Genomic DNA, 27981 nt, shown 5'->3' with positions numbered 1-27981 from the left:
TCTGCCTCTGGCACAGAAGGAAAAAAAAAAAAAAAGATGAACTATAGAGAAGATAAAAGTAAACAAGGGAGTAGGGCCTGGTGTGGTGGTGGCTCACGCCTGTAATCCCAGCACTCTGAGAGGCTGAGGCTGAGAGATCACTTGTAGTCAGGCATTTGAGACCAGCCTGGCCAACATAGCGAACCCCCCCCCCCCCCCCCCCCCCCCAAAACACAAAAAATTAGCCAGGCATGGTGGCACATACCTGTAATCCTAGCTATTTGGAAGGTCGAGGCAGGAGAATCACTTGAACCCAGGAGGCAGAAGTTATAGTCAGCCAGGACTGCGCCACTACACTCAGCCTGGGCATCATAGTAAGACTCTTTTTCTTTTCTTTTTTTTTAAAAAAGGTAAAGGTGGCCAAGAGCAAGGAAAGAAACTTAAGAGAAAAAACAAACAGGAAGTTGACAAAATGTATTGGAGCTGCTAGAGATATTACTGGCATAAGGTCTATAACCCAGTTTCCTATCTGAATCATCTAGAGAGGATTCTGGTGATTAGGAACACACTTCCAATACAACATCTCCAAATGCCAATGAAGCAATATTTTTATGAGTATCTTTATTTTCCCCGAGTCCACCTAGAAATCATCTATAAATCAAAACACAGGGAAATTAACTACTTTTAGCTACCTGTGAGGACACCTTTCCAGAGGTGACTGTGAAGTATGCAACCATTTAACAATGAAGGGATACCACATTCCACTTTAGAGGCATTACCCTGTTCATCCTCAGAGTTGTTCTCTACCAGAGCCTCAGTTCTTTCTGATTGCTTGAGCTGCCCGAGTCAGAGGTGAACTGTTGAAAGCCCTTCGTGGGCTCAGTTCTGGGAAAGAATTGTTCTAGATGTACATACTGGACTACAGTACAAACCAACCCCTAGACAGGTAACTTATAGAACCTTAACAAGTAATGGCTACACAAACTTAGCACACTTTGAATACATAGGAACCAATACATATTCATGGATAATTTATCATCTTTCTGTTTAGTCTCCTTCATTTCTGTTCTCCCCAAAGACTATTTCTTATCATTCTGAAATCAGACACACCCCATTATGTTCACCACACTGTTGCACACTTCCGTTCCTCCACCTGAATGCCTGGCTCATGTTTCTCTACCAGGCCAACTAACTTTTGCTTAATCATCCTCCAAAACTCAGCTCATGAACTTGGTAAGAAAAGCTTCCCTCACCCCCCTATATGGCCTTTTTTGTTCCATCACCACAGGCATTCTTCCAAACAGGACAGTTGCTCTTATACTTTACTGGTATTTATTTCTCTTGAGAATATACCATCTCTTATTAACCCTCAGTATTCTCAGACCTCTCTCAGTACCTGCCTGCACATAGCAGTTACTGAAAAAGATGTTTGACAAAGATTTTCAACAGATATAAAGTAACAAAACACCATCTATCAAAAATCATATACACATACATATACACTCTAGCTCTTCATTCTACATTCTCTTATTATTGTTTATTATGAGCATTTCTTAGCTTGTACTTGAGAAAAGAGACTATTTTACTTTAAATACATCTTTTAATGACTTAGTACATGGTTAGGCTTGTAAGATAGACTTAAAAAACATAAAAGGGGGAATATGATCACATGGCATGAAATGAACATTTGCATGCTGTCAAATACATTTTAAAATATATGTATCTATATCCAATACCATCCTATATTTACAAGAAATCTATGAATATGAATAGAAACAGCACAATTACTTAAAAAAGGAAATCTACATCAGGCTTTAGTGTTTTCAAAGTACTTTTGGATATTACCTCATTTGAGAGTAGGAAAACTGAGGCTAAGAGAATAAGTGACTTGCTAATACTGAGGATCAAGGCCTTTGGAATTCAAATACCATGTGCTTTACACCATTCCATTTTCCTTCCATTAAACCAATAACCTCAAAATGCCAGTTTAAAAAAAAAAAAAGTGTATATATGAAACAAAATGAATGTAATAAGTCAGAACAAAGAAAAAACACTAACAATACGGTTAACATAATCAGTGCTGAAAATGAATGGAAACAGAAACCAATGACTATGAATCAATAATAAACAGTCCAGCACAGTGAAACCTCAGTAGAACAGGATAAGGTTCCTGATATGACAAGTGAAATAACCACGAATTAGTTAATATAACACATCAAATACTAATGGGGTGACAGTAAAGCCATAAACAAAGTTCTGAAAAGAACAAGATTTGTGTATGTAAAATTAATTTACCATAGAAGACTTGAATAGGGCTTTGAAAAACACATGGAGGCAGGCTAGCATAATGTTGAATTGAGACTGGAAAAAGTCTGTATTTAAAGCTCAGTTCCACCACCTGAGCAAGTTGCTTAATGACTCTTAATTTCAGTTCTTCATCTGCAAAGTAACAATGAATTTCTCTCTCAAGAGTGCCTTGCAACCAGCACGGAGCCTGTACTAAAGGCTATACAAATGTAGATTCTTCTGCCTTCCCAGGCAGGAAGATGACAATTAGACACAAGGCTACAAATATGCTTCCAAGACCTGTTAGAATACATAGAAGTTGTTCTAAGCCATTAAAGAAAGATCAATATACAGGCCACTCTGTGCCAAGAATCTAAATGAAACTACTTATATATTATAACTATAGTGAAGGCAGAAAGGAATGGTCTGCATACCTAACAGTAGTTAAATGTAAATTAAATATGTTAAAAAAAAATGAATTGCAAACTGTGTTTAGTGACTTGGGTAAATGTTTTTATTATTTTATTTCATCATCCACATCACTGTTACCTCACCAATCAAAAGAGGTATTAAGGGACCACAACATGATAATTATTTAACACATTACTACATTTATAAATCAAGGTAGTGTGAAACATAGCCATCACAAATAAAAGTAGAGTTAACAAAAGGTCTACCTAACTGTAGCCCTTAAAGGTGAATGCTGTAGTAGAGCCACTTTTACGGGTAATGAAAGAAAAAAGTACTATGATAGCTCATGGAGAAAAGATAGCATATGAAAGTTAAGTCTTACAAAAGGACTACTAACTAAACCTATAACATAATACTTGAAGCAGTTAAGGTCAAAGTATAATTTTTAAAAGTATCACCAAATATAAACTATTTACTTTCATTAACCAAAGGAATATACTCAGGAATACAAGAAAACAACACAACTTGAAAGATCTCCAAAGTCCTAAAAGAAAATACAGACAACCTGAAAATTCTTATTGAATTCTTGACAAAGTATCAAAACACCCAATAGACCATTTGAAATAGTTACCTCAACCTGTTAAGCCCTTAAAACCCAGAGAAAATGGGTTAACTTTAAAATACAATATATCACAGTTATACTATAATAAATCCATGGGGATGGGCTTCAAAATTTTTTATAAGATGCATCTGACTATAAACCATACATAACAAATTTGTGTGAACATGTAGAAATGAGAAAATAATACTACCATTAAGCAAGGCAGCACTAAAAGTTGATTTAAGTTCAAAAACCAAAGTATAGTTTGAGATATTGGACTGGCTATATTTTTTTGAAAAGGGACATTAGAAGAAACTAGAATATCTCTTCTAACAATGTTTAAGACATGGTATTTAAATATACAAACACAAAGCCACATCAAAATCTTGCCTAGTATACACTGATAGAATAAAAAATATAATGTACATCGAAGAGATTATGGGAAGATCAGACATTCTTTCAGAAAGAGGTGCCGAATACAGGAGAAGAAAAGATCCAAACAAAGAATAACTGATATGCTAACAACATCAAAAGGACATGGTTGGGCTGTGACCACTTCCAGATACATCCCACAGGAAGCAAACAAAATTTCCAGTAATAAGTTATCTCAATGGTACCAAACACTTCTAAAGTTTTCATTACAACAAAAATCAAGTAAATGAAAAGATAAAGAAGTACAAATATCTCCCACTAATAAGATAAGATTTAATAAAACAATATTCTCTTCATCCATCCAGGAAGGGAAATTTCATAAAATAATATTTTAATGGTTTATAAAACTCAATATATCTGGAAAAATAATAAAAAGATTTGCATTCAATACAATAATCATGATAACTTCCACCTATATATTTTCTTAGTAAAAAATAAAGACTGGTTTGTGTATCTACTATGATAAACCATACAGAATTGATCTAGTCAATTGAATCACATGCATAAGATGCATACAGATGAGACAATCAATTACTGGACTAGCCACTAACATTAAGTACAGAATGGTAAATTCCAAAAGGCAAGAGAACCTAAACAGTGCAAGACTGTGGCAAAATACGCCTCACATAAATAAAAGATTTCACAGCTGGGCGCAGTGGCTCACGCCTGCAATCCCAGCACTTTGGGAGGCCGAGGAGGGAAGATCACCTGAGGTCGGGAGTTTGAAACCAGCCTGACCAACATGGAGAAACCCTGTCTCTACCAAAAATACAAAATTAGCCAGGCATGGTGCACATGCCTGTAATCCCAGTTACTCGGAAGGCTGAGGCAGGAGAATTGCTTGAACCCGGGAGGCAGAGGTTGCAGTGAGCACTCCATTGCACTCCAGCCTGGGTAAGAGCGAAATTCCATCTCAAACAAAAACAAAAACAAACCAAAAAAGATTTCACTTATTGCAATCTTTAAACGATTTCTACAAAGATCTAATCCACAATATCAAGCCTTCATCAGAATCCTAGTCAACTAGTTTTATCTTCAAGAATAATGAACGTCATGTCTATCCACATCAGTACCCAATTTTAGCAGACAAAGGGATTCTGGAATGTCTTTTTCAACCTCCTTGTTTACATTACCTGAGAGGTTATCCTGGCTGTATCAGGTCCTTAAGGACATTATCAATCAGGTCACTTAGGTATCACTCAGTAAATTATTAGTGTAGTATTAATACCGAATACTAAACAGTGTCCAAGTAGCCTGAAAGAGTTTATGCTCCCTTCAAAATGTCATTTTGAGGGCTAAGTAAATAAATGGAATTATACTGATAAAGAAGCTGCCACACAGTTTAAAAAAAAAAAAAAAAGAGTTTAAATGTAATTATACTGATAAGGAAGCTGTCATTCAGTCTTTAAAAAAAAAAAGAAAAAGATAAAGTGTCAGCAAATTTACTGCTTTTTAAAAATGCCCTTGCTTATTCTAACCAAGTAAACACATCCACTTATCAAATATAAGTTGTGTTACCATGGCTAAAAACAAGGTTAGATATGAGACAATCAGAAAACCTAGAACATATCTACAGAAAACAAAGCTGCCTTAGGCCCCCCAAAATTGGCCACTCATTAATAATGAAAAGGAACTACTGTCTAGTTAGTTAAATAAGGGGGAGGAAGGTATTCTACAACCTTCTGAAATGAATCAACAGTGCTATAAAGAAAACAAATTAACATTCAGAAGGGAGTACATTTAGATAGTGCAATTGTACAAATGACACAATAATAAAGTACAAGATTAAATCACTGTACAAAACTCACATAAATATCACCAGCAATATAGGCAAGACATCAAAGTTTAAGTTTTAAAGAAAAGGGTAGAATTTAAAAAGGCACTTCATATAAAAATGGAAACAGTACTTCTCTATACACAGTAACGACAAGAAACCATATTGTCTCTGTATACATTTTATATCTAATCAAGAAATAACATTTGAAGAAAAAAGATCATTAGATACATCCTTTTTGAGAATACCAGATCATTAAACTTGCAACGATTCCGAGGCCTCCTAGAAAACCTAGAGGTATTTAAACATTAGAGGCTGGCCTAGTAGAGAATTTTGCTACAGGCTCTGCACATGGCAGGCATAATATGAATATTTATTATCTGACTAATTAAGAGTTTCTGATTCTATTGGGGTCATCTCCCTAGACCAAATCCCCGCTTTAAGTTTTATAACATTATCATCATTCAAGTATGCCAGAGATTTTAAAATAATAAAAAATAAACACATTAAGGGTATTTCTTTTGCAGTGAAGAAACTAATCTATAGCTAAAAACTCTTCCTAATCTGCATTCTGCCCCCATCCCTATTAAACTTATCAAATCCTTTCAGAACTAGTTGGTCACCAATTTGATGATTTCCCAATACCTTTACACTTTGAGTAAAACAGAGTATTTGGAGATACTTGGGCATATCAGTGAGAGTAACTAAGAAAGGATACTTTTACTTAATTACTGAGCAACATAAATATCACAAGAGGAAAAGAGAACAGCAACATCATCCTACCAATACTTGAGAACAGAACTGTGCAACAATGTGAATATAGTCAACACTACCATAGGCTTAAAAAATGGTTAAGGTGCTAAGCTTTACATGTCTTTTTTTTAACCACAATTTAAAAGGCAAAGGGGAGGAGAAGCACACTAAAGGGAAGTGCCAAAATAGTTTCAGACAATCACATTTTCAGGCATAACTTATTTTGGTTTAGTTTAAGGTTTGAAATAAGGGTATTTCAAAAACCACCAAGTTTATGACACAGCATCTAATTCACGGAAGGAAAAGGGGAGAAATGGAAAGTAAAGAGTCTGAAGTAGCCTTAGCTAGTCAGGAACTTGCTAGCGGCAAATCCTCTAAGACAAAACTACAGTGCCAATATCAAGAGCACATGAGATTGCTTGATTGATGGAGCACACATAAGCTACAAAAATCTATGTATGATTTCTCAGGCCTTGGTTTCTTTTCAGGTAACCAATATTCTTCTAGAATTTGGTTTGAAAGACAGTTTGTAGAGAACACTGGCATGGACCTATTTCCACAGAAGCAGAAATAAAACTTTGTGTAAAATACAAAAGAAAATAAGGTAAATATTAATTCTTTATATGACTGGGCTAAATTTGCAAAATGACATCCTCTTTATTAAGAAAAGTTCAAGTTTAATCTACAAATAGGACAAACAAGACCAGTATCGTGAAGTTATCTGACAAAATAATTTCTTCCAAGTAGGAAAATTTATGCCTTCAACCACTGTAGCACAAATAAGGAAGAAAAGCAGATTTAAAAATGGATGCTGAATATGATTACAATGAGGCAGTAAGAAATGAGCTTCCAATAAACTATAAAAAAGTGTGGCACCAGAGAAAATGTCAATTACCACTGTGAAAGAACTATGGCAAGAAAAGAAACCACATAAACCATAAAATAGTGCCATATTCCCTTAGTAGTATACACAAAATGCCTTGATCAAGATTAAAAACTGCAGAAGTTATAGTATTAAGTTTGTCAATAAAAAGAAAAACAACTGTTTTTGGCTGCAAAGTAAATAATACTAGGTGATGTATTCAGACCCCTCAAACTTGACATATTCTCCATTCCTGATGTCATGCTGTGAAGACATGGATCTAAGGGCTGATATATCATACATCCACTACCTTGAGTCTAAAGAGAAGATACTGTGGGACATTTAATTGAGGTATCTGCTGCCAGTTCCAGTACGGTGAAAAACTATTACTGGGACCAATTGGGAGCAAAAAGATAAGCCATCTATTACACTAGGAGTCTGACTAAATTAACCGATTAACCAAGAATGTATCGCTTAAGTCTTGATTTCAGCCTTTCAAATCATTAATGGATATCATCACTTAGATATCCAGAAACAGAACTGTGTGGCTTGCTCTCTTCACTACATCCACAGCTATGCTTTAAATCTTAAGGATTCTCAATAAAATCTAGATGGATGGTATCCCTCTTTATGACAATAAGAGGACAAGATTGTCAGGCATGTTTGGAATTCTTGCTCTTAAGAGTTCAGATTTGCATGCCTGGATGGTGTAAGTAACATCCTTTATTTCCAGGGCACTGATGTGCATAACTTTTTTGAATTTAGAATGTGATGCACTATCAAGCTCAAAAGAATTACACGTCTAGAAGATAGGTCGTTTAAGAAGGCCATCTTGGTGAAAGGCCCAGCTTATGGTGAGAGACTACCATGACTCAGTCATACAGCTTGATATGAGAGCTTGATAGGTCAAAGATTATTAGGATTGATGACAACAAAGAATTCTCTCACATGGAGCTTTATGAGTAGTGATGGTATGGTGGCCATCAAAGTCTTGATGAAGATACTGTGCAATTTCTACAGAGATGTTACAGGTAGAAGTCTTTTTCCAATTGGTGTCCATAGTAGACCTGTGACATCTAGTCATTCCAAAGGGAAGCAAACTGCATTTGGCAAAATTTGATTTGAATTCTAGTTGACCCAAAGCTTCACGGCTGATTCTGAAGTCTCACAGAGCTTGATAGTAGTATGAACTCTTGGTGAGTTGACCATCTTGACATAAAGACATTGTAACAGATGTGTCATTTTGTGAGGATCTGTCAAACTGAACCCTGAACAAGGAAGCACTGATAACATAAAAATGAAGGATTTACTTCTGGTCTTAGTAAACAGAGATCTAGTATTAGGTTATTTCTAGATTCAAAATCTGCTAGTCCTCAGTTTACAAGTAAGATTTTCCTGAGGAACAGACCTTTATATTTTTCTTTAATCACAAGAGGATTCAGATTCCTGAGTGGTCCTCATCCAAACTTATTTTGGACCAGAAATAATGGATAAATATTTGTTCAACCCTCCTTTCAAGAAAGTCTCCACTGCTCACTTGGCCAATAAATCATGAGTCTCTTTATTATATATTTCATTTCAAAAGTCTAGAATTCAAAAGTCAGCTGTGATCATTCCAGACATGCACTCAGTTTTTTAGATGATTTCCTACCTGTAGATCCTGTTTGTACAGGAGGAACAAGTAAAATAGTTAAGATCTTGAATGACTATCCTGCTGAACATAACAGGTTATTAATTCTTATACCCATGGCGTTCTGGAGACTCTCCCTTCTTTCTGTATCTATAGGGGTGGTTTCGAGGTTTGTACCAATCCCCTTTGGAATATCCTCTGTTGTGATAATGTGCTTTCTGATCATGACTATAAAAGTATCGATGCTGATTATAGTATTTATTGTGATCTTTATAGTCATTTTCTTTTATACTGTTCTCTTCTGCAACAACAGCTTTTACATCTTGTCCAAAAAGGGAAGTACCATCAAAGGGCAAGTGGGAGATCTTCTCCTGGGTTTTCTTAGTGAGAGATGTAAGTCGAAGCCAGGCCTGCCTTCTGTAGTCTATGGCCATGGCCATAACTCTGACTACAGAATCCATTATGTCCCTAGTAGTACAAAGTTGCCAAAGGCCTGCATCCATACCATCAGATATAATGCATCTTGCTTTTCCACGATCAAACTCTGGGTCATGAACCAGATCTTCCATGTCTTCCCAGAGTTTACGCTGATATTGAGTCATATAGGCCATGTAGCTAGCAGCTCGAGCTGCAATTGAGGCAGCATGGTAAAATCTACAACCCATGACCTCCATTTCTTTTGAGGTAGAATCTAGAGGGGATGTTGTGTTTCCTCTTTTGCTGTGTTCTAATGCTTCTACAATGGGGCCTTCAGCTGGTGGGTTTGGTTGGAAAGGAGAGGTGTCCTTGGCCACAGGATATACTCTGTGTCCCATGAAGGAAGAAGGATGACAATCAGCAGGGTCTTTAAAAACCTCAGTGGTGGCAATTCTCAGAAGAGGATGCAATGGAGGAACCAAACGTTTTTTAGAGGTCACACAATCAGGTTTCCCTTCACATGATTCCGCTTCTGATTGTAATGTCACCCTTTTTATAACACCTCTTTGTTCCATTCTCTTCAAAAGACCCGTGAAACTAGATTGGCTGGGGTCAGATGGCTGCCCTTTGTCATCAGCTGATGGTGATTTGTAATCAATTTCTTCTTCAACTGTGGATAAATTTTCCTCCTTAGAGGTGGAGATGTCCCAAGGAACTGAGGAGTTCTCATTTGGCCTAGAATGATGAAATCTAAAACAGCTCCTGGACTGCAGATCACGTATCACTCGGGACATCTCAGCTACTTGTGTCTGGAGATAGAGGATGGCATCCTGTCCATGCTGTGAAGCTGAAGAAGAATCTATATGTAAATTCTCTTTGACCTCAGAAGAGGCCAAAGATTCCTGGGGGACCAGAAGTGGAGATGAAGGCAGAGTGTGAAAATTCTGAGATGATTTTAGGGTCTGTGTCTCAGAGATCTTAGTATCTGAATTATTTTGATCATTTTTCTGGTTCTCCAATGGGTTCTCAACAGAGGAAGTTTGAGAAACTATCCTTTCTGGACTGCTGGAACAACTCCCAGAGAAGGAGCTGCTATCTCCAATGGGAAGAGGAACATTGCAGCTAGCGCACATTTCTGGGCGATGATTCTCAGAGGATGGCACCTTAGATTCAGGCATTCTCTGGGTTATCCACATGAACAAGAAAACCAAGGAAGAAAAAAAATACGCTTTTAATATGTTAACTTTCAAGTGCAGAGATTCATGTCCAGTAAGTAGAACTCAATTTTTAAATTATTATAATTAACAATGAAAGGTACAATCCACTCAAGGTCAGCAAAAGGAATCAGAGAAGTCAAATCCACAAGCTTCACTACCCCAAAGACCCAATATCCCAATATCAACTATTGGCATTAATCTGGGACTCTGTTTACAAGAAAGGAGAGTGTAAAAACAAGCTCAGCTCATGTGGTGCTACCCTGGCCTGCTGTTTGGTCCCGTGTTAGTATAAGAATAAGTGCTGAGACCACTCATAGGAATAAAAGAAAAAAACATTCCATTCAAGATATGTAAGTTCTATTCAAAATACGCAAGAAGCTAATGATGGCAGAGACAACTTAAGGAAAGTTCCACTGAGAAAAAAAAAAAAAATCTAAAACTCCCCCATTAGAGTCATTTTTAAGCCCCTTTGAAAATTCTGTCATTCATTCTACATGAATAACAAAATTTTCCAGTTGTAATAGTCCGACTTTACGTTGGGTGGTTATACAGAGTTATAATTTGTTACCTCATTTCACCCTCACAACAACCCTGTGAGGTAGGTATTATTCCTATTTGATTAAAAAACGGAGATTAAAAGGTTACTTAATTTATCCAAAGTCACAGAATTTGTAAAGAGTAAAGCTGGGACTCAAACCCAGATATTCTGATTTCAAGTCCAGGTCTCAATACCCTGTATCACAGAGCAAGAAGCTTTGTGGTCGCTTTGAACAATAACTAAGAGTTCTCTAATCCAACAAGAAAACAGCCCATTAACAGAAGTTTGAGCTAAAACAAGGACAAATGAAAGGCAAGACTGCTACAAAGGGCTCAACTAGTTCAATTCTCAGAGCAAGGGAAGTATTGTTCCTAGGGTCAAACCCACAACCAGTACATCACAGGTAAGATAACTCCAAATATGTGGGGCACAGACAAGGTTCAAGGGATGACGACTGAAGTCATATATTTCCTATAAACCCTTCTCACACTTTCCATTGCTTAAAGGATCTTTACATATCCTTTTTCCTAAGATAAAACAAATTTTCTGTGGTCATGTGGCTCTGGAACAAAAGAATCCAGTATTATAGGGTACCTGAGGAAGAATACAGGAAAAGAGAAGGGAAAGAGGAATCAATTAAGCTTGAAGTTTTTATTCCATTTCCCTTTTATCAGATATCACCTCTAAGGCTTACCATTTCCCAGTCATATTATCATTTTTTCATATCCTCACCCAAAGTAGAAGAAAAAAACTAGAAGTAGGAGATCTGGGCAAAGGACTCCTTGGACTACCTATTTTAGCCCATTCTAATAGAACTCGCTATTTCTAAACGGCCATCACTGATTTGATAACTCTCTTTACAGAATACCTCTTAAAAGACACAACTGAAGAAATGCAAATCAAATGTAATGTACTTACATCTGTATGAGAGGTGCTAGGCTCTTCATCATCACTGCTGACTAGATCAATGTATTCAAGAACAGGTCGTAATGGTCCTTCCTATAAAGGATAAAGCAAATTTACAAGTCATGAACAGTTATTCAAACCAAACTAGCATTTAAAACTACCAGTGTTTTTTTGGTTGAGACTGGCAAGAATTATTCTGAAGAGGCAGATTTACAGATTGCAGAAAAAAAACAGAACAAAAGCAGCAGAGGAAAATACGCAAAATACATAAATGTAAAATGATGACAAGGAAGGACCTAAGCCCCTGTAGAATGAGGGCCATGTCAATTACTTAAGAAAGGAAAATTAATACAGAAACAGTACTACAATGATACAGATATTATAATCCAGTGCTTTACACCTAGAATGGGTATCCAAAGTCTGTTAATATATCCAAGTTTAAAAATGAATTATTTGACTAACAGCTGAGCTTCATCACCCCACCACTGCAGAGTCAAGCATCAAACCTGAATTATTCTCCATTCTTTCTTTCCATCCATACCAATTTCTTCATTGACCAGGCCTTGAATGTCAGGCTTAAAAGCCTAGATTTTATTCCAAAGGCAAAGAAAATCAAAAATAATAATAAGTGAATAGCATAAGAACTGTGTTTCAAGAAGACCAATCACATAGAGGAGTATGGAGAGCAGGGAAAGCCAGATAATTAATCAGTGTAGGCACAGGATAATGCAGAACTAACATGATGATAGCAAGAAGAGTATAGTAGTGGGCATATAAGAGAATACAAGTAAAATGGAAAGCTAAAAAAGACTGATTATTAGGCCATGTCCAGTGGCTCACACCTATAATCCCAGCACTTTGGGAGGCCAAGGCGGAAAATCATCTGAGGTTGGGAGTTCGAGACCAGCCTGGCCAATACAGTGAAACTCCATCTCTATTAAAAATTCAAAAATTAGCCAGGTGTGGTGGTGCGTGCCTGTAGTCCCAGCTACTCAGGAGGCTGTGGAAGGAGAATAGCTTAAACCCGGGAGGCAGACGCAGAGGTTCTGTTTCAAAAATAATAATAAAAATAAATAAATAAAATAAAAATAAATAAAGATTATTTAAAACAAAACAAAGAGTCAGTTATCTGTAAGGTTTTAAGCTCGGATGACTACAAGAATAGTAATGCCATTAGCATAACTCTAGAAAGCAGAAACAGAAAGCTGACATTCCTATGGGCTGAAGTAACAGTGGTACACAGGGGTACCTAGCAGACAGCTGGAAATGCAGGCCTCTAATCTGGGAAGTACGAACATACCCGGAAATAAAAATTTGAGAGCTGTTCCCCTAAAAGACTATTAAACTCTAAAGCTAAACTGAACTATTATATCGCCTCAATGAACAGCTGTCAATGTAAAATGTGGCCAGAAACATATCAACAAGAAAATGCCATTGAATGTGGCAACCGGACATTTTTAAATGTCTTTGAGAGCACAACTTTCAAGAAAGTAGTGAGCACAGAAGTCTGGCTCTAAAACATTAGAGAATGCAGTAGAAAAGGCCATATTCTTTTGGGAAATCCAACGTAAGAAACAAGAGAAATGAACACAGGAGAAGAAATAATGGTTGAGGAAAGGATTTTGTAGGATTGTAGAAAGCTGACTGTTGGAGACAGAAGCTGAGATCTAGGTAATGATCTTCTTCCCTATAAGAGGCATCCAGTCTCAAAGATAGCTTCTTTCACCCCTAGGCTATGACTTCTGCTCAACCAAGAAACTGCCATCTTTTGGGTACTAATTCAGACACCAAGATAAAACAAGAGGGCAAAATTGGGCAGAAATCTATAACAATGAATTGGAATTTTTACTCAAACTGTAAAGATGGAAGTAAAAAATAAAGGATCCGACAAACCAATACTCTCCCAATACATGGTCAAAAGAGCTGAATCACCTACTTTAAAACTAAAATCTATACCTGGTATGAAGAATGTCAGCTGGACACAGTGGCTCACCCCTGTAATCCCAGCACCTTGGGAGGCCAAGGCAGGTAGATGACTTGAGGTCAGGAGTTTAAGACAAGCCTTGCCAACATGGTGAAACCCGTCTCTACTAAAACTAGAACAATAAGCCCGGCATGGTGGTGGGCGCCTGTAGTCCCAGCTACCCAAGAGGCTGAGGCAGAAGAATCGCTGGAACCCAGGAGGCAGAGACTGCAGTGAATGAGATGGCGCCACTGCACTCCAGCCTGGACAACAAAGCAAGACTCTGTATCAGGAAAAAAAAAAAGGAATGAAATTGTATGTTCAATCCAAGAAGAAAACAGAGGAGAATAAAATATGACAGCTTTTCCCATTGATACAAGCCCCTTACTTTGTTCTCTTCAAGAAATATCCATTAGGAACCTTCATTATGGGCCCACAGAAATAGTAAACCACAAAAGTCCCCGGGGAATCAGAAATACACAGAGGCAGAGTTACCATGCACAGAAAATAAAGAGGAAATGAAAAGTGACAGGATGCAATATAAAAAGTAAAATGGACTGGAAAAAAATAAGAAAAATGGGCTGACACAGAAGCTCACGCCTGTAATCCCAGCACTTTGAGAGGCTGAGGCAGGCAAATTACATGAGGTCAAGAGTTCAAGACCAACCTGGCCAACACAGTGAAACCTGTCTCTACTAAAAGTACAAAAAATTAGCCGCATGTGGTGCTGGGCGCCTGTAATTCCAGCTACTCAGGAGACTGAGGCAGGAGAATCACTTGAATCTGGAAGGCAGAGGTTGCAGTGAGCTGAGACTGTACCATTGCACTCCAGCCTGGGTGACAAGAGCGAACCTCCACCTCAAAAAAAAAAAAAAAAATGAATAAAAGAAAATGATCAAAAACCGAATTTAAAATTAGCTGCAGACCAGGTACAATGGCTCATGTCTGTAAGCACTTTGGGAGGCCGAGGCGGGCAGATCACATGAGGCCATGAGTTTGAGACTGGCTGGACTAACATGGCAAAACCCTGTCTCTATTAAAAATACAAAAATTAGGCCTGGCGCAGCAGCTCACGCCTATAATCCCAGCACTTTGGGAGGCTGAGGTAGGCAGATCAAGAGATCAAGACCATCCTGGCCAACATGGTGAAACACCATCTCTACTAAAAATACAAAAATTAGCTGGGCGTGGTGGCATGCACCTGTAGTCCCAGCTACTCGGGAGGCTGAGGCAGGAGAATTGCATGCAACTGGTAGGCAGAGGTTGCAGTGAGCCGAGATCCCACCACTGCACTCCATGCTGGCGCCTGGCGACAAAGCAAGACTCTGTCTCAAAAAAAAAAAAAAAAAAAAATTAGCTGGGCGTGGTGGTGCATATCTGTAATCCCAGCTATTCAGGAGGCTAAAGAACAAGAAATGCTTGAACCCGGGAGGCAGAAGTTGCAGGGAGCTGAGATCACACCAGTGCACTCCAGCCCAGGTGACAGAGGGGAACTCTGTCTCAAAAAAAAAACAGCTACAGTAGTATTCAAAGGGCAGGAGTAAGGACAGATAAGCTTATCAGAAATTTATTCTGTGGTGAACCACTAAACTGATATGCAAACATTTTTTAACTACCAAAGAACAATAATTCAGGATTCACACTAATTAAGAGAAAAGGAAATTATGAATAGAAAATACAGACAGGCATGGTAGCTCACGCCTATAAACTCAGCACTTTGCGAGGCCAATGAGGGAGAATCACTTGAGTCCAGGAGTCTGGCCTCACCTTAGGCAAACGAGTCAGACCTCACTCTATAAAAAATATTAGCTGGGTACAGTAGTGTGTGCCTGTAGTCCCAGCTATTTGGGAGGCTGTGGAGGCAGAACTGCTTGAGCCTAGGAGTTCAAGAATGCAGTGAGCTATGATTAAGGCACTGCACTCCAGCCTGAGCAACAAGAGTGAGACCCTATCTCCTAAAAAAAAGTATCACAGAAAATCCAACATTGAGAAAAAGCATAAGTCATTTACAATACTTATATATTCAACAAAGAAATTACTGAGCTTTAAGTGACAAAGAAGAATGAGAAGAGGAATCATGCTGAAAATCACTAAAATGGCAAAAAGATTGAGTGGAAAAATAAGGACAGACATGTGCTCCAAAGGAAAAGATTACTTATACACAGTGTACACTTTAGCTAATTTTCACAGTGGATATGAAAACACTTCCGTCTCTTCCGGTCCTAGGCGCTTCGGGAACTGCGGCTTAGGTGCAGACATGGCCAAGTCCAAGAACCACACAACACACAACCAGTCCCGAAAATGGCACAGAAATGGTATCAAGAAACCCCGATCACAAAGATACGAATCTCTTAAGGGGGTGGACCCCAAGTTCCTGAGGAACATGCGCTTTGCCAAGAAGCACAACAAGAAGGGCCTAAAGAAGATGCAGGCCAACAATGCCAAGGCCATCAGTGCACGTGCCGAGGCCATCAAGGCTCTCGTAAAGCCCAAGGAGGTTAAGCCCAAGATCCCAAAGGGGGGTGTCAGCCGCAAGCTTGATCGACATGCCTGCATTGCCCACCCCAAGCTTGGGAAGTGTGCTCATGCACGCATTGCCAAGGGGCTCAGGCTCTGCCGGCCAAAAGTCAAGGCCAAGTCCAAGGACCAAAACAAGGCCCAGGCTGCACCTCCAGCTTCAGTTCCAGCTCAGGCTCCCAAAGGTGCCCAGGCCCCTACAAAGGCTTCAGAGTAGATATCTCTGTCTGCCAAAGTGAGGACAGAAGGACTGGTGCGACCCCCCGGGGGCTGCCATCTGCATGGGGCTGGGGTCCTCCTGTTCTATTTGTACAAAGAAACATGAGGGAGGAAAAAAAAAAAACAAAACACTTCCATGAAAATGAGCGTACGGAAGTAAAACATTTAGTGCTCCATTTATTTTACTAAGAATCAATAACATTTATTGAGCCCTGTACCATGCCTTGTGCAAAGCTTTTCACGTACATTATTTTACTTAATCTCCAAATTGCTTTGCAAGGTGAGATACTGAATTATTATTATTATCCCATTTAACAGATGGGAAAACTGAGTGAGTTACACTTGGTTCTCTAAACACAACTGGCTGTATAGTCACTATAATTGTGAGGTAGTTCAAAGCATAAATACTATTTTTAAACCAATGTTTATACCTAAGTTTCTGAAATAACATTTTTTCTTCCTTCCTTAAGATAAAATGGAGCTCTATTGCCCCATCTCTGAATACTTTGTAACAATGATAAAAAATAAATTACCAATTTCTCAAAAGAAGTTATGTTTATAATAAAAATATCAAGAAAAAATAATTTCTTGTAATATTTATAATTACTTATATCTTTAACAACTATAACTGCACATGGTCCTTTAATTACAAGGTATTACTTGCATTTGTTCTATCCATCAACTAGTAAACCATCATTTTCAACCCCCGTTGTACCACTAACAAAAATTAAAGGATTCTAAGCTGGGCATGGTGGAGTGCACCTGTAGTTCCAGCTACTCAGGAGGCTGAGGTGGGAGGGTTGCTTAAACTCATGACTTTCAGACTGCAGTAAACTATGATCACACCACTGCACTCCAGCCTGGGCAAGAGTGAGACCCTGTCTCTAAAATAAAAATTAAAAATTAAATAAAAATAGAATTAAAAAATTAAAGGATGCTATGCCAAATACCACACAACACAGGGACAGAGGCACATGTAGAAGCATGGCAAAACAGTTTAGAAAAAGTTAAACTAATATTTTAAGTTTTGAAATATTTTTAATGAAATAAAAAGCTTTCATTCCTATTATCAGAAAACTAATTCTCTAAGCCAAAACACCAATCTCCTCCTAATTGGAAAGACATGTCAATACACCAAAATATGGTCTACTAAAAAAGTAGTTTACTACAACCAAGTTTTCTCTAAAACAAAGGATATGGATTCGAGCATAAATCTAAAACCCTAAATAAGTCATCATGTTTTTCCCATACAGAGAAGTTAGGTACACAGCTTACTTGCCTGACAGACAACATTTCAAACAGTTTCCAACTGTGCCTATTTTATAGTTCAAATTTAATCCAGCACTTAAGATCTACACCATCTGGCCCATACCTCCTTCTCCCACTTTAAAAGAGCAAACAAAAAAAATCTTTCAGAACCACACATAATCCTCTCTGCTTTCCCATTCTAATGCCTTTCCTTGTTTCTTCTACTCAAAATGTCCTTTTAAACATGTAAATACTACTACTTATTACTACTACTAACTACTACTACGATAAACTGCAAGTCTTATGTCCTTTTTTTAACATTACTATGTACTTTCTGCAAAATAACTTTCTAGTATCTCTAAGGACTATTTACATACGTCTCACCTCTTATCTGATCATTGACACTAAAATACTGATCCTTAAGGGTAGAATGTATAATCTTTGTAGCTCCAAGGAACTTAATTCATGGCTTTGCATATTATGAGCTTCAACACTATTTTTATTTATTGAACCAATCACATCCCCAGGACACCAAGAGAAATAATTCTATTTTCTGCCTGACTCTCTTCTACTGCACCTGAAGTATTAATACTCTACCTATGCAGTACTGAAGCTATTTAGGAAATTATATCCTGATTTCAGGATTTTGAAATTTCCAATAATTCTATACTATATCAATAATCTTAGCTGAAACCTGAATCTCTTGCATTGTTTTGTTATCAAAATTAGGATAGGTTCCCTCAGCAGTTTTTATACCTTTATATCTAGAATAGCTCTGTGAACTATCACATAATCAGCTATTAGTTTTTTAGAAGTGAATCAGATAAAATATCTGCAATTTCAAGGAAAGATATAAAAATAGTAGTAGAATAAAGGGTATCACTAAACAGAAATAAGAACAAAAGACCTAAATGAGAAGTTTTTGTTATGGCAGCATTATGTTTCCTGATTTAGGTGCTGTTTACACAGGTATGCAGGCTTTGCAAAAATTTATCAAACAAGTAGACTTATGAATTGTGTACTTTTATGTATATTTCAATAAAATTTAAATGAGAGGGTCCATTTTTGCACCTTCCCTCCATATCTATATCACTCCTTTCCTTCAGCATGTTGTGTTTAGTTCAGATTCTGTATTCTGCAAATCCCAGAATGACTGCTGTGCCACCAAGTGGATTACAAGTGGGAAAATTAGATTAGTAAGAGCTATGAAATCCAAACTGTAAAAATGAAGACAGCACTCATTTTTTATCTGAAGAACTCAAACTTTTTCATCTTTACTGAATAAGCATTGCTGACTGGAGGAGTCACATATAAGACAGGATTCCAAGAGAAGCAAAGATTCTGTCTCTGAATATTACTTTGAAATATAATTAAGCTATTGTTATTTAAGTGGTGCCACTTAAATGTAAAGGGAAAATTTTTAATAGGCTTCTTCTAGTATTGTAATTGCACTTAAAACATATAATTCACTTCTCCATGTGGAGCTGTCAAACCTTTGAATCTTTATTTGGGAACAAGAGTAAGAAGCTGCATCAGCTGCATCATGTTGGATACTCAACGACTGTACATTCTTTATTCCTGATGCAAAGACAGACGTGATCCTCTACATTCAAAATAAAATTTACAATAAAAAACTCCTTTAAACCAAGGCTGAACTCAAGCCTACATTAACAAGTCACAAGCTACACTGTAATTCGTTACATAAATTATATTTTAAATCTTAGAGATTCTACTTGTGTTTCTCAAAGGGCCATAGTTCATAAAGAAGTATGTCATTCCTTGTATTATTTCTACTAAACACTATGAGATAAACACACTGTTCACAAATATGCCAAGGTTCAGGAAGAACCTGAAATATTTGTCCTAAAGAGCCATGCAATCTTGTTATTAAACATACTTCAGCCCATGGTGAAGGAAAGGGCAGGATACAATTCATCCCCATCCTCTACCTAAAATCCGTAGAAGTTCAAAATAAGAAGGAATACAATATACACTGGTAAAGGGAAAGAAATTCAAGAAAACAATCTCGGCCGGGTGCGGTGGCTCAAGCCTGTAATCCCAGCACTTTGGGAGGCCGAGGCGGGTGGATCACGAGGTCAAGAGATCGAGACCATCCTGGTCAACATGGTGAAACCCCGTCTCTACTAAAAATACGAAACATTAGCTGGGCATGGTGGTGCGTGCCCGTAATCCCAGCTACTCAGGAGGCTGAGGCAGGAGAATTGCCTGAACCCAGGAGGTGGAGATTGCGCCATTGCACTCCAGCCTGGGTAACATGAGTGAAACTCCGTCTCAAAAAAGAAAAAAAACAAAAAAAAACAATCTCGTGAAAGACTCCTAAACAAACCTATTAAAACACCACACAAAAACGAACTATTAAATGGGCCTAACGCTGGGGAAGAAACTTTTTAATAACCAGTTTTACATGGTTTCCCAACATCCACCCACAAATGCACATCAGACACTCAAAGGAAAATTCTACAGCTTGAATACCAAACTGCAACTAACTACAGCATTCCAAAAGAGGAGTTTAGGACAGAAGTATTTTCTGCCTAGCGAGCTGAGATACCACTTTACGCAGAGCTTTTCTAAAACTCCCATCATTATGGATGAAAATCACCCCAAAATATATCATAAAATACTCCCTTCTGCTATAGAAACCAATGCTTTACAAAGTGTGCTCAGAAATCCCTCTGTCCCTGCATTTGTCCGAAAATGAAGATTCCTAGGCCACACCTTGAAATTCTCATTCGGTAGGTCTGCAGTGGGGTCCAGGAATCTGCCTGTTTACATTTACTAAGGCTTAAAAACTACTGTCCCAAAGGGAAGAAACTCAGAAAAATAAAGCATGTTCCCAGTGATGTAGGATTCTGCCTTATGAGCATCAATCGTACTATGCTGTAACATGATGATCTCAGAGCTCAGCGAAATCTTCAAGCTATTTGCCTTCATGTTACCAGCACCATAACGCTAAGACTCTGGGTTCTCGAAACCCTTCCTGTTTTCTCTGTCCTTGCTCATCATTAGCAGCTCCTTCCTCCATGTCGCCTTTAGAAGTTACTCTTTGCTCCATTTCTAAACAGCGACTTAGAAGCCAGCGTTTTATCTTAAGTCTACATGAAAGGCAGGGGGCGAGATTAAGTGAACAGCACGTTCTTTAGACCATGCTCTTTGTGATGGCTACAGGGAGGGCTCAGATACCTCTTTTGGTAAATTTCCCAATCCTGTGCCATGCTCCATAGCGTCTAGTATGTATTAGACACTCAAACATTAGTTAAATGACCAGGTGAGGAAAATTACATAATGGCCCACCATAGTCTTTAACTCTGGGAAAAACCCAATCATCAGTTGCTACTTACACTGACAAACTGAATGTCGTCCTCATTTTCATCCGTTGTTGACTCAGATGCCTCAGGGCCAGCTGGAGGAACAGATTCTATTATCTATAAAAACAAGCCAAAACATGCTTATCTATTCAGCCACATAATTGGAGGAAGAGAGCTTTTCCGAAAGGAACAACTAAAAACAAAGAGCTCTCGAGGAAAACGAACTGAGCACAATTTCACGCAAACCCCACTAGGAGCAGATCTCGGAGTCGGCTCTGGCCACAGCGTGTGCGGAGCTGCAGGGACCGACCGCCGAAAACGCGTTACCAGCCTCTCAGAATTCCCCTTATCAACTCCAGAAGGAGGGACGCAAGCTCACTACCGCAAGGCAATGCTGCCTTAAAACGTCGCTCTCACCGGCCCAGCCGCGGCCACAGCGAACGCCCGGGCCCGTGCGGGGGGCCGGGCGGCCATTGTTGCTGCGGGTTCCTCGCTCAGACACGCACCAGGCCCCAGAGCAGGGCTCGGCCCAAGACGCTGAAGAGGTATCGCCCCGAGGCTGCGGCGGAGCACCAGGCCTCTGACCGCAGAAAACACAAACCCTTCGCGGTTCGCCTCTGAGAACGCCAGGGCCCTCACTCGACTACTCACCTCCGACCCCGGCTCTCCCATTTCTCCGAGGGCCGCGCTGACAGCACCACCGCTTCTGCAGTCCCTGTCCCTGCCGCCGCCGCCGCCGCTGTCCCCGCCGCTGCGGCCGCCACGACTCCTCTTCCCGCCCTGCACCGCCTGGCGCTACCGGGACCCGCCCCTGCGTGAGCGCCGACGCCACCGGCGGAAAGAGACGCAAAACCGCTTCAAAGGAGGAGAGGCCCTCACTGGCCCGCTATCCCCCGGAGCCTCTTTCTCTCATTCTCAGGCTTCCTGCCCCGCACCGCGCAGAATGCTGGGAATTGTAGTTCGGGTCGACCCTGAGACCGCCCCGCGCCGAGGGGGAAAGGAGAGGAAAAGAACCTAGAGGTTAGGCGCATGCGTTGCGCCTAAAAGATGCCAGCTGCGGTGGAGCGTAGCCGGGGCTGCTGGGTTCTGTGGGACACAGAAGCGCAGGGAAGATGTGGGAGGATATGAGGGAGGGTTTGGGTTGGTATTGGTTTGTTTTGGTATGGTTGTGGAGCGCAGCGCACTCATTTTTCCGTTTTAGCCCTGAAGCTGGGTGGTGGGAACGGACGTTTATTTTTTAATTTATATATTTATTCACTTTTGAGGAGAGGGGCTATGTGGAGGTTTAGCAGAATTTTAAGATCAGGAAAGAATCTGAAGTGTCCTTTCATTCCTCACCTCTTCCCCAGCGTCAGTTTCCCAGGCCCTGCCAGTATTAATATACCTGAGGAAGAAAACAGGGATGGGTAGTCCAGGGCCAAATAGGAAAGGGAACCGAGAATCTACCTAACCTTATTACTGAACCCTAGCAGTGATATTGAAATGTGCTTTTTCAATATTCTCAGATACACTGAGAGAATATGAGAGATCTATTTTATAGAGTGCTGCAAGGTTAACCTTTTAACCTTTTGTGTGTTCACAGTCTATAAAATAGATCTTTCCTATTCAACTATGCATTTAATCTTTTCTCAGATAATACCTTACCAAAACACACACAGACACACACACACTAATCATTGTCAATAAAGTTTATGAAAATAATTAAGTGAGAATATTATTTTAGGTCAGGTGGGTCCGCGTACCGTGGGAGGCCGAGGCGGACTGTTCACTTAAGCCCAGGAGTTGGAGACCAGCCTGAGCAACATGGGGGAACCCCGTCTCTACAAAAAATAGAAAAATTAGCTGGACGTAGTGGTCCTCACCTGTAGTCCCAGCTACTTAGGAGGTTTAGGTAGGAGGACTGCTTGAGGCCGGAAGGTTGAGATCCAGGCTGCAGAGAGCCTAATTCATGTCACTGCACTGCAGCCTGGGTGACAGAGACGCTGTGTCAAAAAGTAAATATACAAAAAAATATTAACATCTTAGATTCCTGTTTTTGTTTGTATGCAAAACTACCATCTCATTGCCTAAGCCTGTAGTAATTATTGTTTAATATTTGATATTTCCTGCATTTCTACCAAGTGCTTTGTGACTTTACTTTCTACCTAATAAGCTTGAGACCTGAGGAGGCCGGTTGAGAATAAGAGATCTGCATGGTAGTTCTTCAAATGCTGTATGCAAATTAAATATTTTAAAAATGTTAATCTGTAGGCACAACTTGTATTTAAAAGATTTTCCTAGTGAGCTGCTGAGAGTTTGCTCTAATATTTAATCGGTTGAGGTAGATGTTAATGGGTAAAATCCTTTTTTTTTTTTTTGAGACAGAGTCTTGCTCTGTCGCCAGGCGTCGGGCTGGAATACAGTGGTGCGATCTCATCTCACTGCAACCTCCGCCTCCCAGGTTAAAGCAATGCTCCTGCCTCAGCCTCCCGAATAGCTGGGACTACAGGCATGCACCACCACACCCAGCTAATTTTTGTATTTTTTAGTAGAGACGGGATTTCACCATGTTGGCCAGGATGGTCTCCATCTATTGACCTGGTGACCCGCCCACCTCGGCCTCCCAAAGTGCTGGGATTACAGGCGTCAGCCACTGCGCCCGGCCGGTAAAATTCTTGGAAAACAAATAAATAGATGTGGCTAGACTCAAAAAGTTCTCATACCATACAACTCAGTAACTGTAGTTGCAGGGATTATTCTGAAGATACATCACAGGTTTGTTTACAACAGCAAAAACTGGAAAATATCTAAATGTCTAATAATTTGGGAATGTAATATTTAAATTTTGGTCTGTACTCTATCAAGATAACATTATAGTGTTTTATCTCCAATGCAAATGTTTACCTAACATTTCTCAAAGCATATTTTTCAAAAATTCAAGAAATATATAGGATAATTAGAACCATGTTGTATTCATTCTTACACTAATATAAGAACTACCTGAAACTGGTAATTCTTATAAAGGAAAGAGGTTTAATTAGCTCACAGTTCGACAGACTGTACAGGAAGCATGGTTGGGGAGGTCTTGGAAAGCTTAAATCATGGCAAAAGGTGAAAAGGAAAGAAGAACGTCTTCACATGGCCAGAGAAGGAGAAAGAAAGCAAAGCGGGCGGGTGCAACACACTTTTAAATAACCAGATATGGGAACTCACTATCAGAGAACAGCAAGGGGGAAGTCTACCCCCATGATCCAATCACCTCCCACTGGGCCCCTCCCCCAACATTGGGGATTACAATTCAACATGAGATTTGGGTAGGGACACAAATCCAAACCATATCACATATCAAGCCATCAAGAAAAGCATCTCCGAAAGAGGAAACCTACTTAAATAGGAATAGCAATTTATTTTTTTTTCTGGGTGTCTGGACTATGTGTTTATAAGAAAATCCTGGCTGGAGTGGTGGTTCACACCTATAATCCCAGCACTTTGGGAGACAGGAGGACTGCTTGAGCCCAAGGGTTCAATACCAGCCTAGGTAATTTAGTGAGACCCTGCCTGTGCAAAAAAATTTTAAATTACCCAGGTGTGGTGGTACATGCCTGTGGTCCCAATTGCTCAGGAGGCTGGAGTGGGAGGATCAATTGAGCCCAAGAGGTCAAGGCTTCAGTGAACCTTGATCTCACCACTGCACTCCAACCTGGATAACAAAGTGAGATCCTGTCTCAAAAAAAGAAAATAAAAAGAAAATCCTTTGAAACCCACTAAGAGAAAATCAGAGACATGCCTGTAGTGCCCAAAAGCCCAGTTTATTTAGCTTGATGTAGCAAAAGAGAGGGAAAAAAAAAGCCAGAGGCAAAATTTAGGAATCTCCCAATCTTAGAAAGTTAAGAAGGGTTTGGGTTGGGTGAATTTAAGCCAATCTTGGGAAGTGAGGGAACTGGTTAGAATTGGAAGAAGCAGGATTGTTTGCTGACTGGTTCAAGGTTCAAAATGGAGACTTTTAAACTTTCTGTGATTGAGGAATTTTTTGTTTTGTTTTACTTGAGCTGTGAATCCATTATTTTGCCATAAGTTAAGATCTTGAAGAGGGCCCATCATTTAACCCTCCTAAATTTAATACTTTTAGACTTTCTCCCAAATGACATCATAATAGATTTCTAGATCTATATCAGTGACATTATGTTGATAGTCTTCCTTCAACTCATTATCATCATGTTTCGTGTAGGTCGTTTTGTTTTCAAAACTAAAATTTTTCATTAAATCTCCATTGACTTTCTTGCTGTTTTTATTGAATAGTAATTTAAAGAACCATCTCTCTGAACATTGGCTGCTAACAACATTTAAGACTCTGGAAACTGTGTTCTTGGCCAAGGATATGCCACCAAGAGGCAAATTAAATGCATCAATGTTTGGAACCCCTGATTAGAAACATTATCTGATACTCATAAATTTCAAAAAAGGGAAAGTTTCAGGGTTGATATTTCCATCCTGACTAGCATGAGCCTCTAATTTATTTAAGTTGCATTCAACATGGGCAGAAGAGTTCATGTATATACAGCACCAAATTTTATTATGGTTTAGTAAAGCACAGATACTTCCAATGTAATTCTATTATTAAGAACCATATTTGGGCCGGGCGCGGTGGCTCAAGCCTGTAATCCCAGCACTTTGGGAGGCCAAGGCGGGTGGATCACAAGGTCAAGAGATCGAGACCATCCTGGTCAACATAGTGAAACCCTGTCTCTACTAAAAATACAAAACATTAGCTGGGCATGGTGGTGCGTGCCTGTAATCCCAGCTACTCAGGAGGCTGAGGCAGGAGAATTGCCTGAACCCGGGAGGCGGAGGTTGCGGTGAGCCGAGATCGCGCCATTGCACTCCAGCCTGGGTAACATGAGTGAAACTCCATCTCAAAAAAAAAAAAAAAAAAAGAAAAAAGGAAAGAGAAAAAAAAGAAAAAAAAAAAACAAACCATATTTGGTTCGGATTAAATGCTCTGGTTTTAAGACATGGAACTGGAATACTCTCATTAACAATTTCTGATAAAGTAGGAAATAGATTTGTAGGAATTGTAAAAGAGAGTATTCTTCAGGGAAGAAAATGGCTCTTAGTAACCTGGTGTCATAGTCATTGCCTGGGAGTTATGGGAGCAAAATAAAGAGCATTTGATTCTGAAAAAGTATAAAGGACTAGCCCATAAGAAAAAGAAGCCTGTTGGAACACAGGACAAAAGAGAGGGTGGCACCTTTCTGTTATTGGTTCATAAGTACATGCTACTTGACTCATTTAGAGCAAGCTATCATAATTCATTTAGAATATGGACATTTTCCCTTTCAAGCAAAATGCATTTACCTTATGAGTAAACTGATGACAGTAGTTTTTGGTGTTAGCACTAAACATTGTGAGTAATTTGCTACACATCCTATTCTCTTTCTAGAAAGATTTGGAGGATCACAGTTCACTATATTTGGATCATATTAATAGTGTTATTTCATGTCAGACCACTGAACAAAACTACTGATAGTTTAACTTGTGGTAGTTAACAAGGGGTTTGAAAACACCATAGACAACAAAAATATTGGAACCAAATTGTATTCATTAAAGGAATTGGTCTGTAGCGCAGTAAACAGGCATAATTGTAACAGTCTTATTAGAAGGTTATATTGTCTAAACTCTTTTACAATAATCTACCTGTTAAAATCATTGTCAAAATTGATTTACTGAAGAGCAACTGAGGAGGAATTTAAGACACGTATGACTAACATTTGTTACTTCCTACAAGCTAAAGGAGAGTGAAAAATTTTAATAAGAAGCAAGACATCTTGGTATGATTTCACAACTATAGAAAAGTTGCAAGAATAATATTTGTTTTACCATAATTTCTGTCTATGTACATATACAGAGACATATGTTTACATATTACTTTTTCTGAATCATTGGCAAGTAGGTTGCATGTATCATGCCTCCTTTTCCCTTAATATTTCAGTATCTGTTTCCTAAGAACCAGGATTTTCTTTGACATAAACAGTGCTATTACCAAAATCTGGAAGTTAACATTGATAAAATACTTCTTAAAAATCTACAGCCCTTATCACATTTTGTCAGTTGTCCAAATTCAATGTCTAGTCTAGGATCACATAATACATTCAGATGTTATATCTCTTTATTCTTTAATTTAAAATAATTTTTCAGCCACTGTCTTTATGATATTGATGTTTTGAAGAACCAACACCACTTATTTTATATGTTCCTTAATTTTGGTTTGGCAGATGTTCCCTCATGATTAGATACAGGTTAGACCAGAAAAAATACTGGTTAGACCAGAAAAAATACTATCAGTGACATTAAATTGTTTTTGATTATTACATGTTGAGGCACATGATGGCTATCTGCCCCTCACTGAGGATATTAATTTTAGCCAACTGGTTAAAGTGTCATCTAGTATGACCACTATGTAGTTACTATTTTTCCCCTTACAAGTAGTAAGCAATCTGTAAGGATATACTTTCAGGCCACACAAACATCATGTTCCTTATGAAACTTTTCCCTTAGATATATCATCCTCTGACAATTTTTGCCTGTATCAGTTTTTACTATGATGGCTTCAAGTGGTAACTGTCCAATACCACTGTTTTCTCAATGATTTCAATTGGCATATTTCTGTAAGAAAGTCTTAACTTTTCCCTTTTTAAAATTTATTAAATATGGACACTTCAATTTCCTTTTTAACTTTTTGTTATGTGATTTGACAGCATTTGTAGTGTAGATACACAGAATAACACCAATATCCTTCATTGCACATAGCTAGTAATCACTTTGCAGATATCAATGGTTCAGAATATCAGTGATAATTAACAACTTTTCTTGTGGGTCTACTTTTTCCACCATGAGACCTATACTACTTGTTTTAGATGTAGTTT

General features: G+C 38.8%; 2 protein-coding genes across 7 annotated transcripts in view; one reads left to right on the top strand and one right to left on the bottom strand.

Moving 5' to 3' along the window:
- The window catches only part of ZNF451 (zinc finger protein 451), a 121651-nt gene that overhangs the window by 60184 nt on the left and 33486 nt on the right, over positions 1-27981 (bottom strand). Inside the window, exons 1-4 of one of the 6 annotated variants that reach the window (XM_032299761.1) lie at positions 21731-22358; positions 21113-21196; positions 11819-11899; positions 387-10326 (exon numbers count right to left, since the gene is read on the bottom strand). In XM_032299761.1, coding sequence (XP_032155652.1) covers positions 8830-10326; positions 11819-11899; positions 21113-21196; positions 21731-21751 — 1683 coding nt within the window. In that variant the 5' untranslated portion in view covers positions 21752-22358 and the 3' untranslated portion in view covers positions 387-8829. Of the gene's footprint in view, positions 1-386; positions 10327-11818; positions 11900-21112; positions 21197-21730; positions 22359-22417; positions 22521-27981 lie in introns of those variants that run through there. The other 5 variants (XM_032299757.1, XM_032299760.1, XM_032299755.1 and 2 more) reach the window with 5 other exon arrangements.
- Positions 15974-16637, top strand: LOC116565869 (60S ribosomal protein L29-like). Its single transcript, XM_032299764.1, has one exon. The coding sequence runs from the start codon at positions 16027-16029 to the stop codon at positions 16501-16503; it is 477 nt and encodes a 158-aa protein (XP_032155655.1). The 5' UTR covers positions 15974-16026; the 3' UTR covers positions 16504-16637.

The sequence above is a fragment of the Sapajus apella genome, unplaced genomic scaffold (assembly GCF_009761245.1).
Source record: "Sapajus apella isolate SASKATOON/1434 unplaced genomic scaffold, GSC_monkey_1.0 scaffold41, whole genome shotgun sequence".
Taxonomy (NCBI): Eukaryota; Metazoa; Chordata; class Mammalia; order Primates; family Cebidae; genus Sapajus; species Sapajus apella.
Note: the sequence above shows the minus strand (reverse complement) of the source record. Positions and strands in the feature narration are given on the sequence as shown.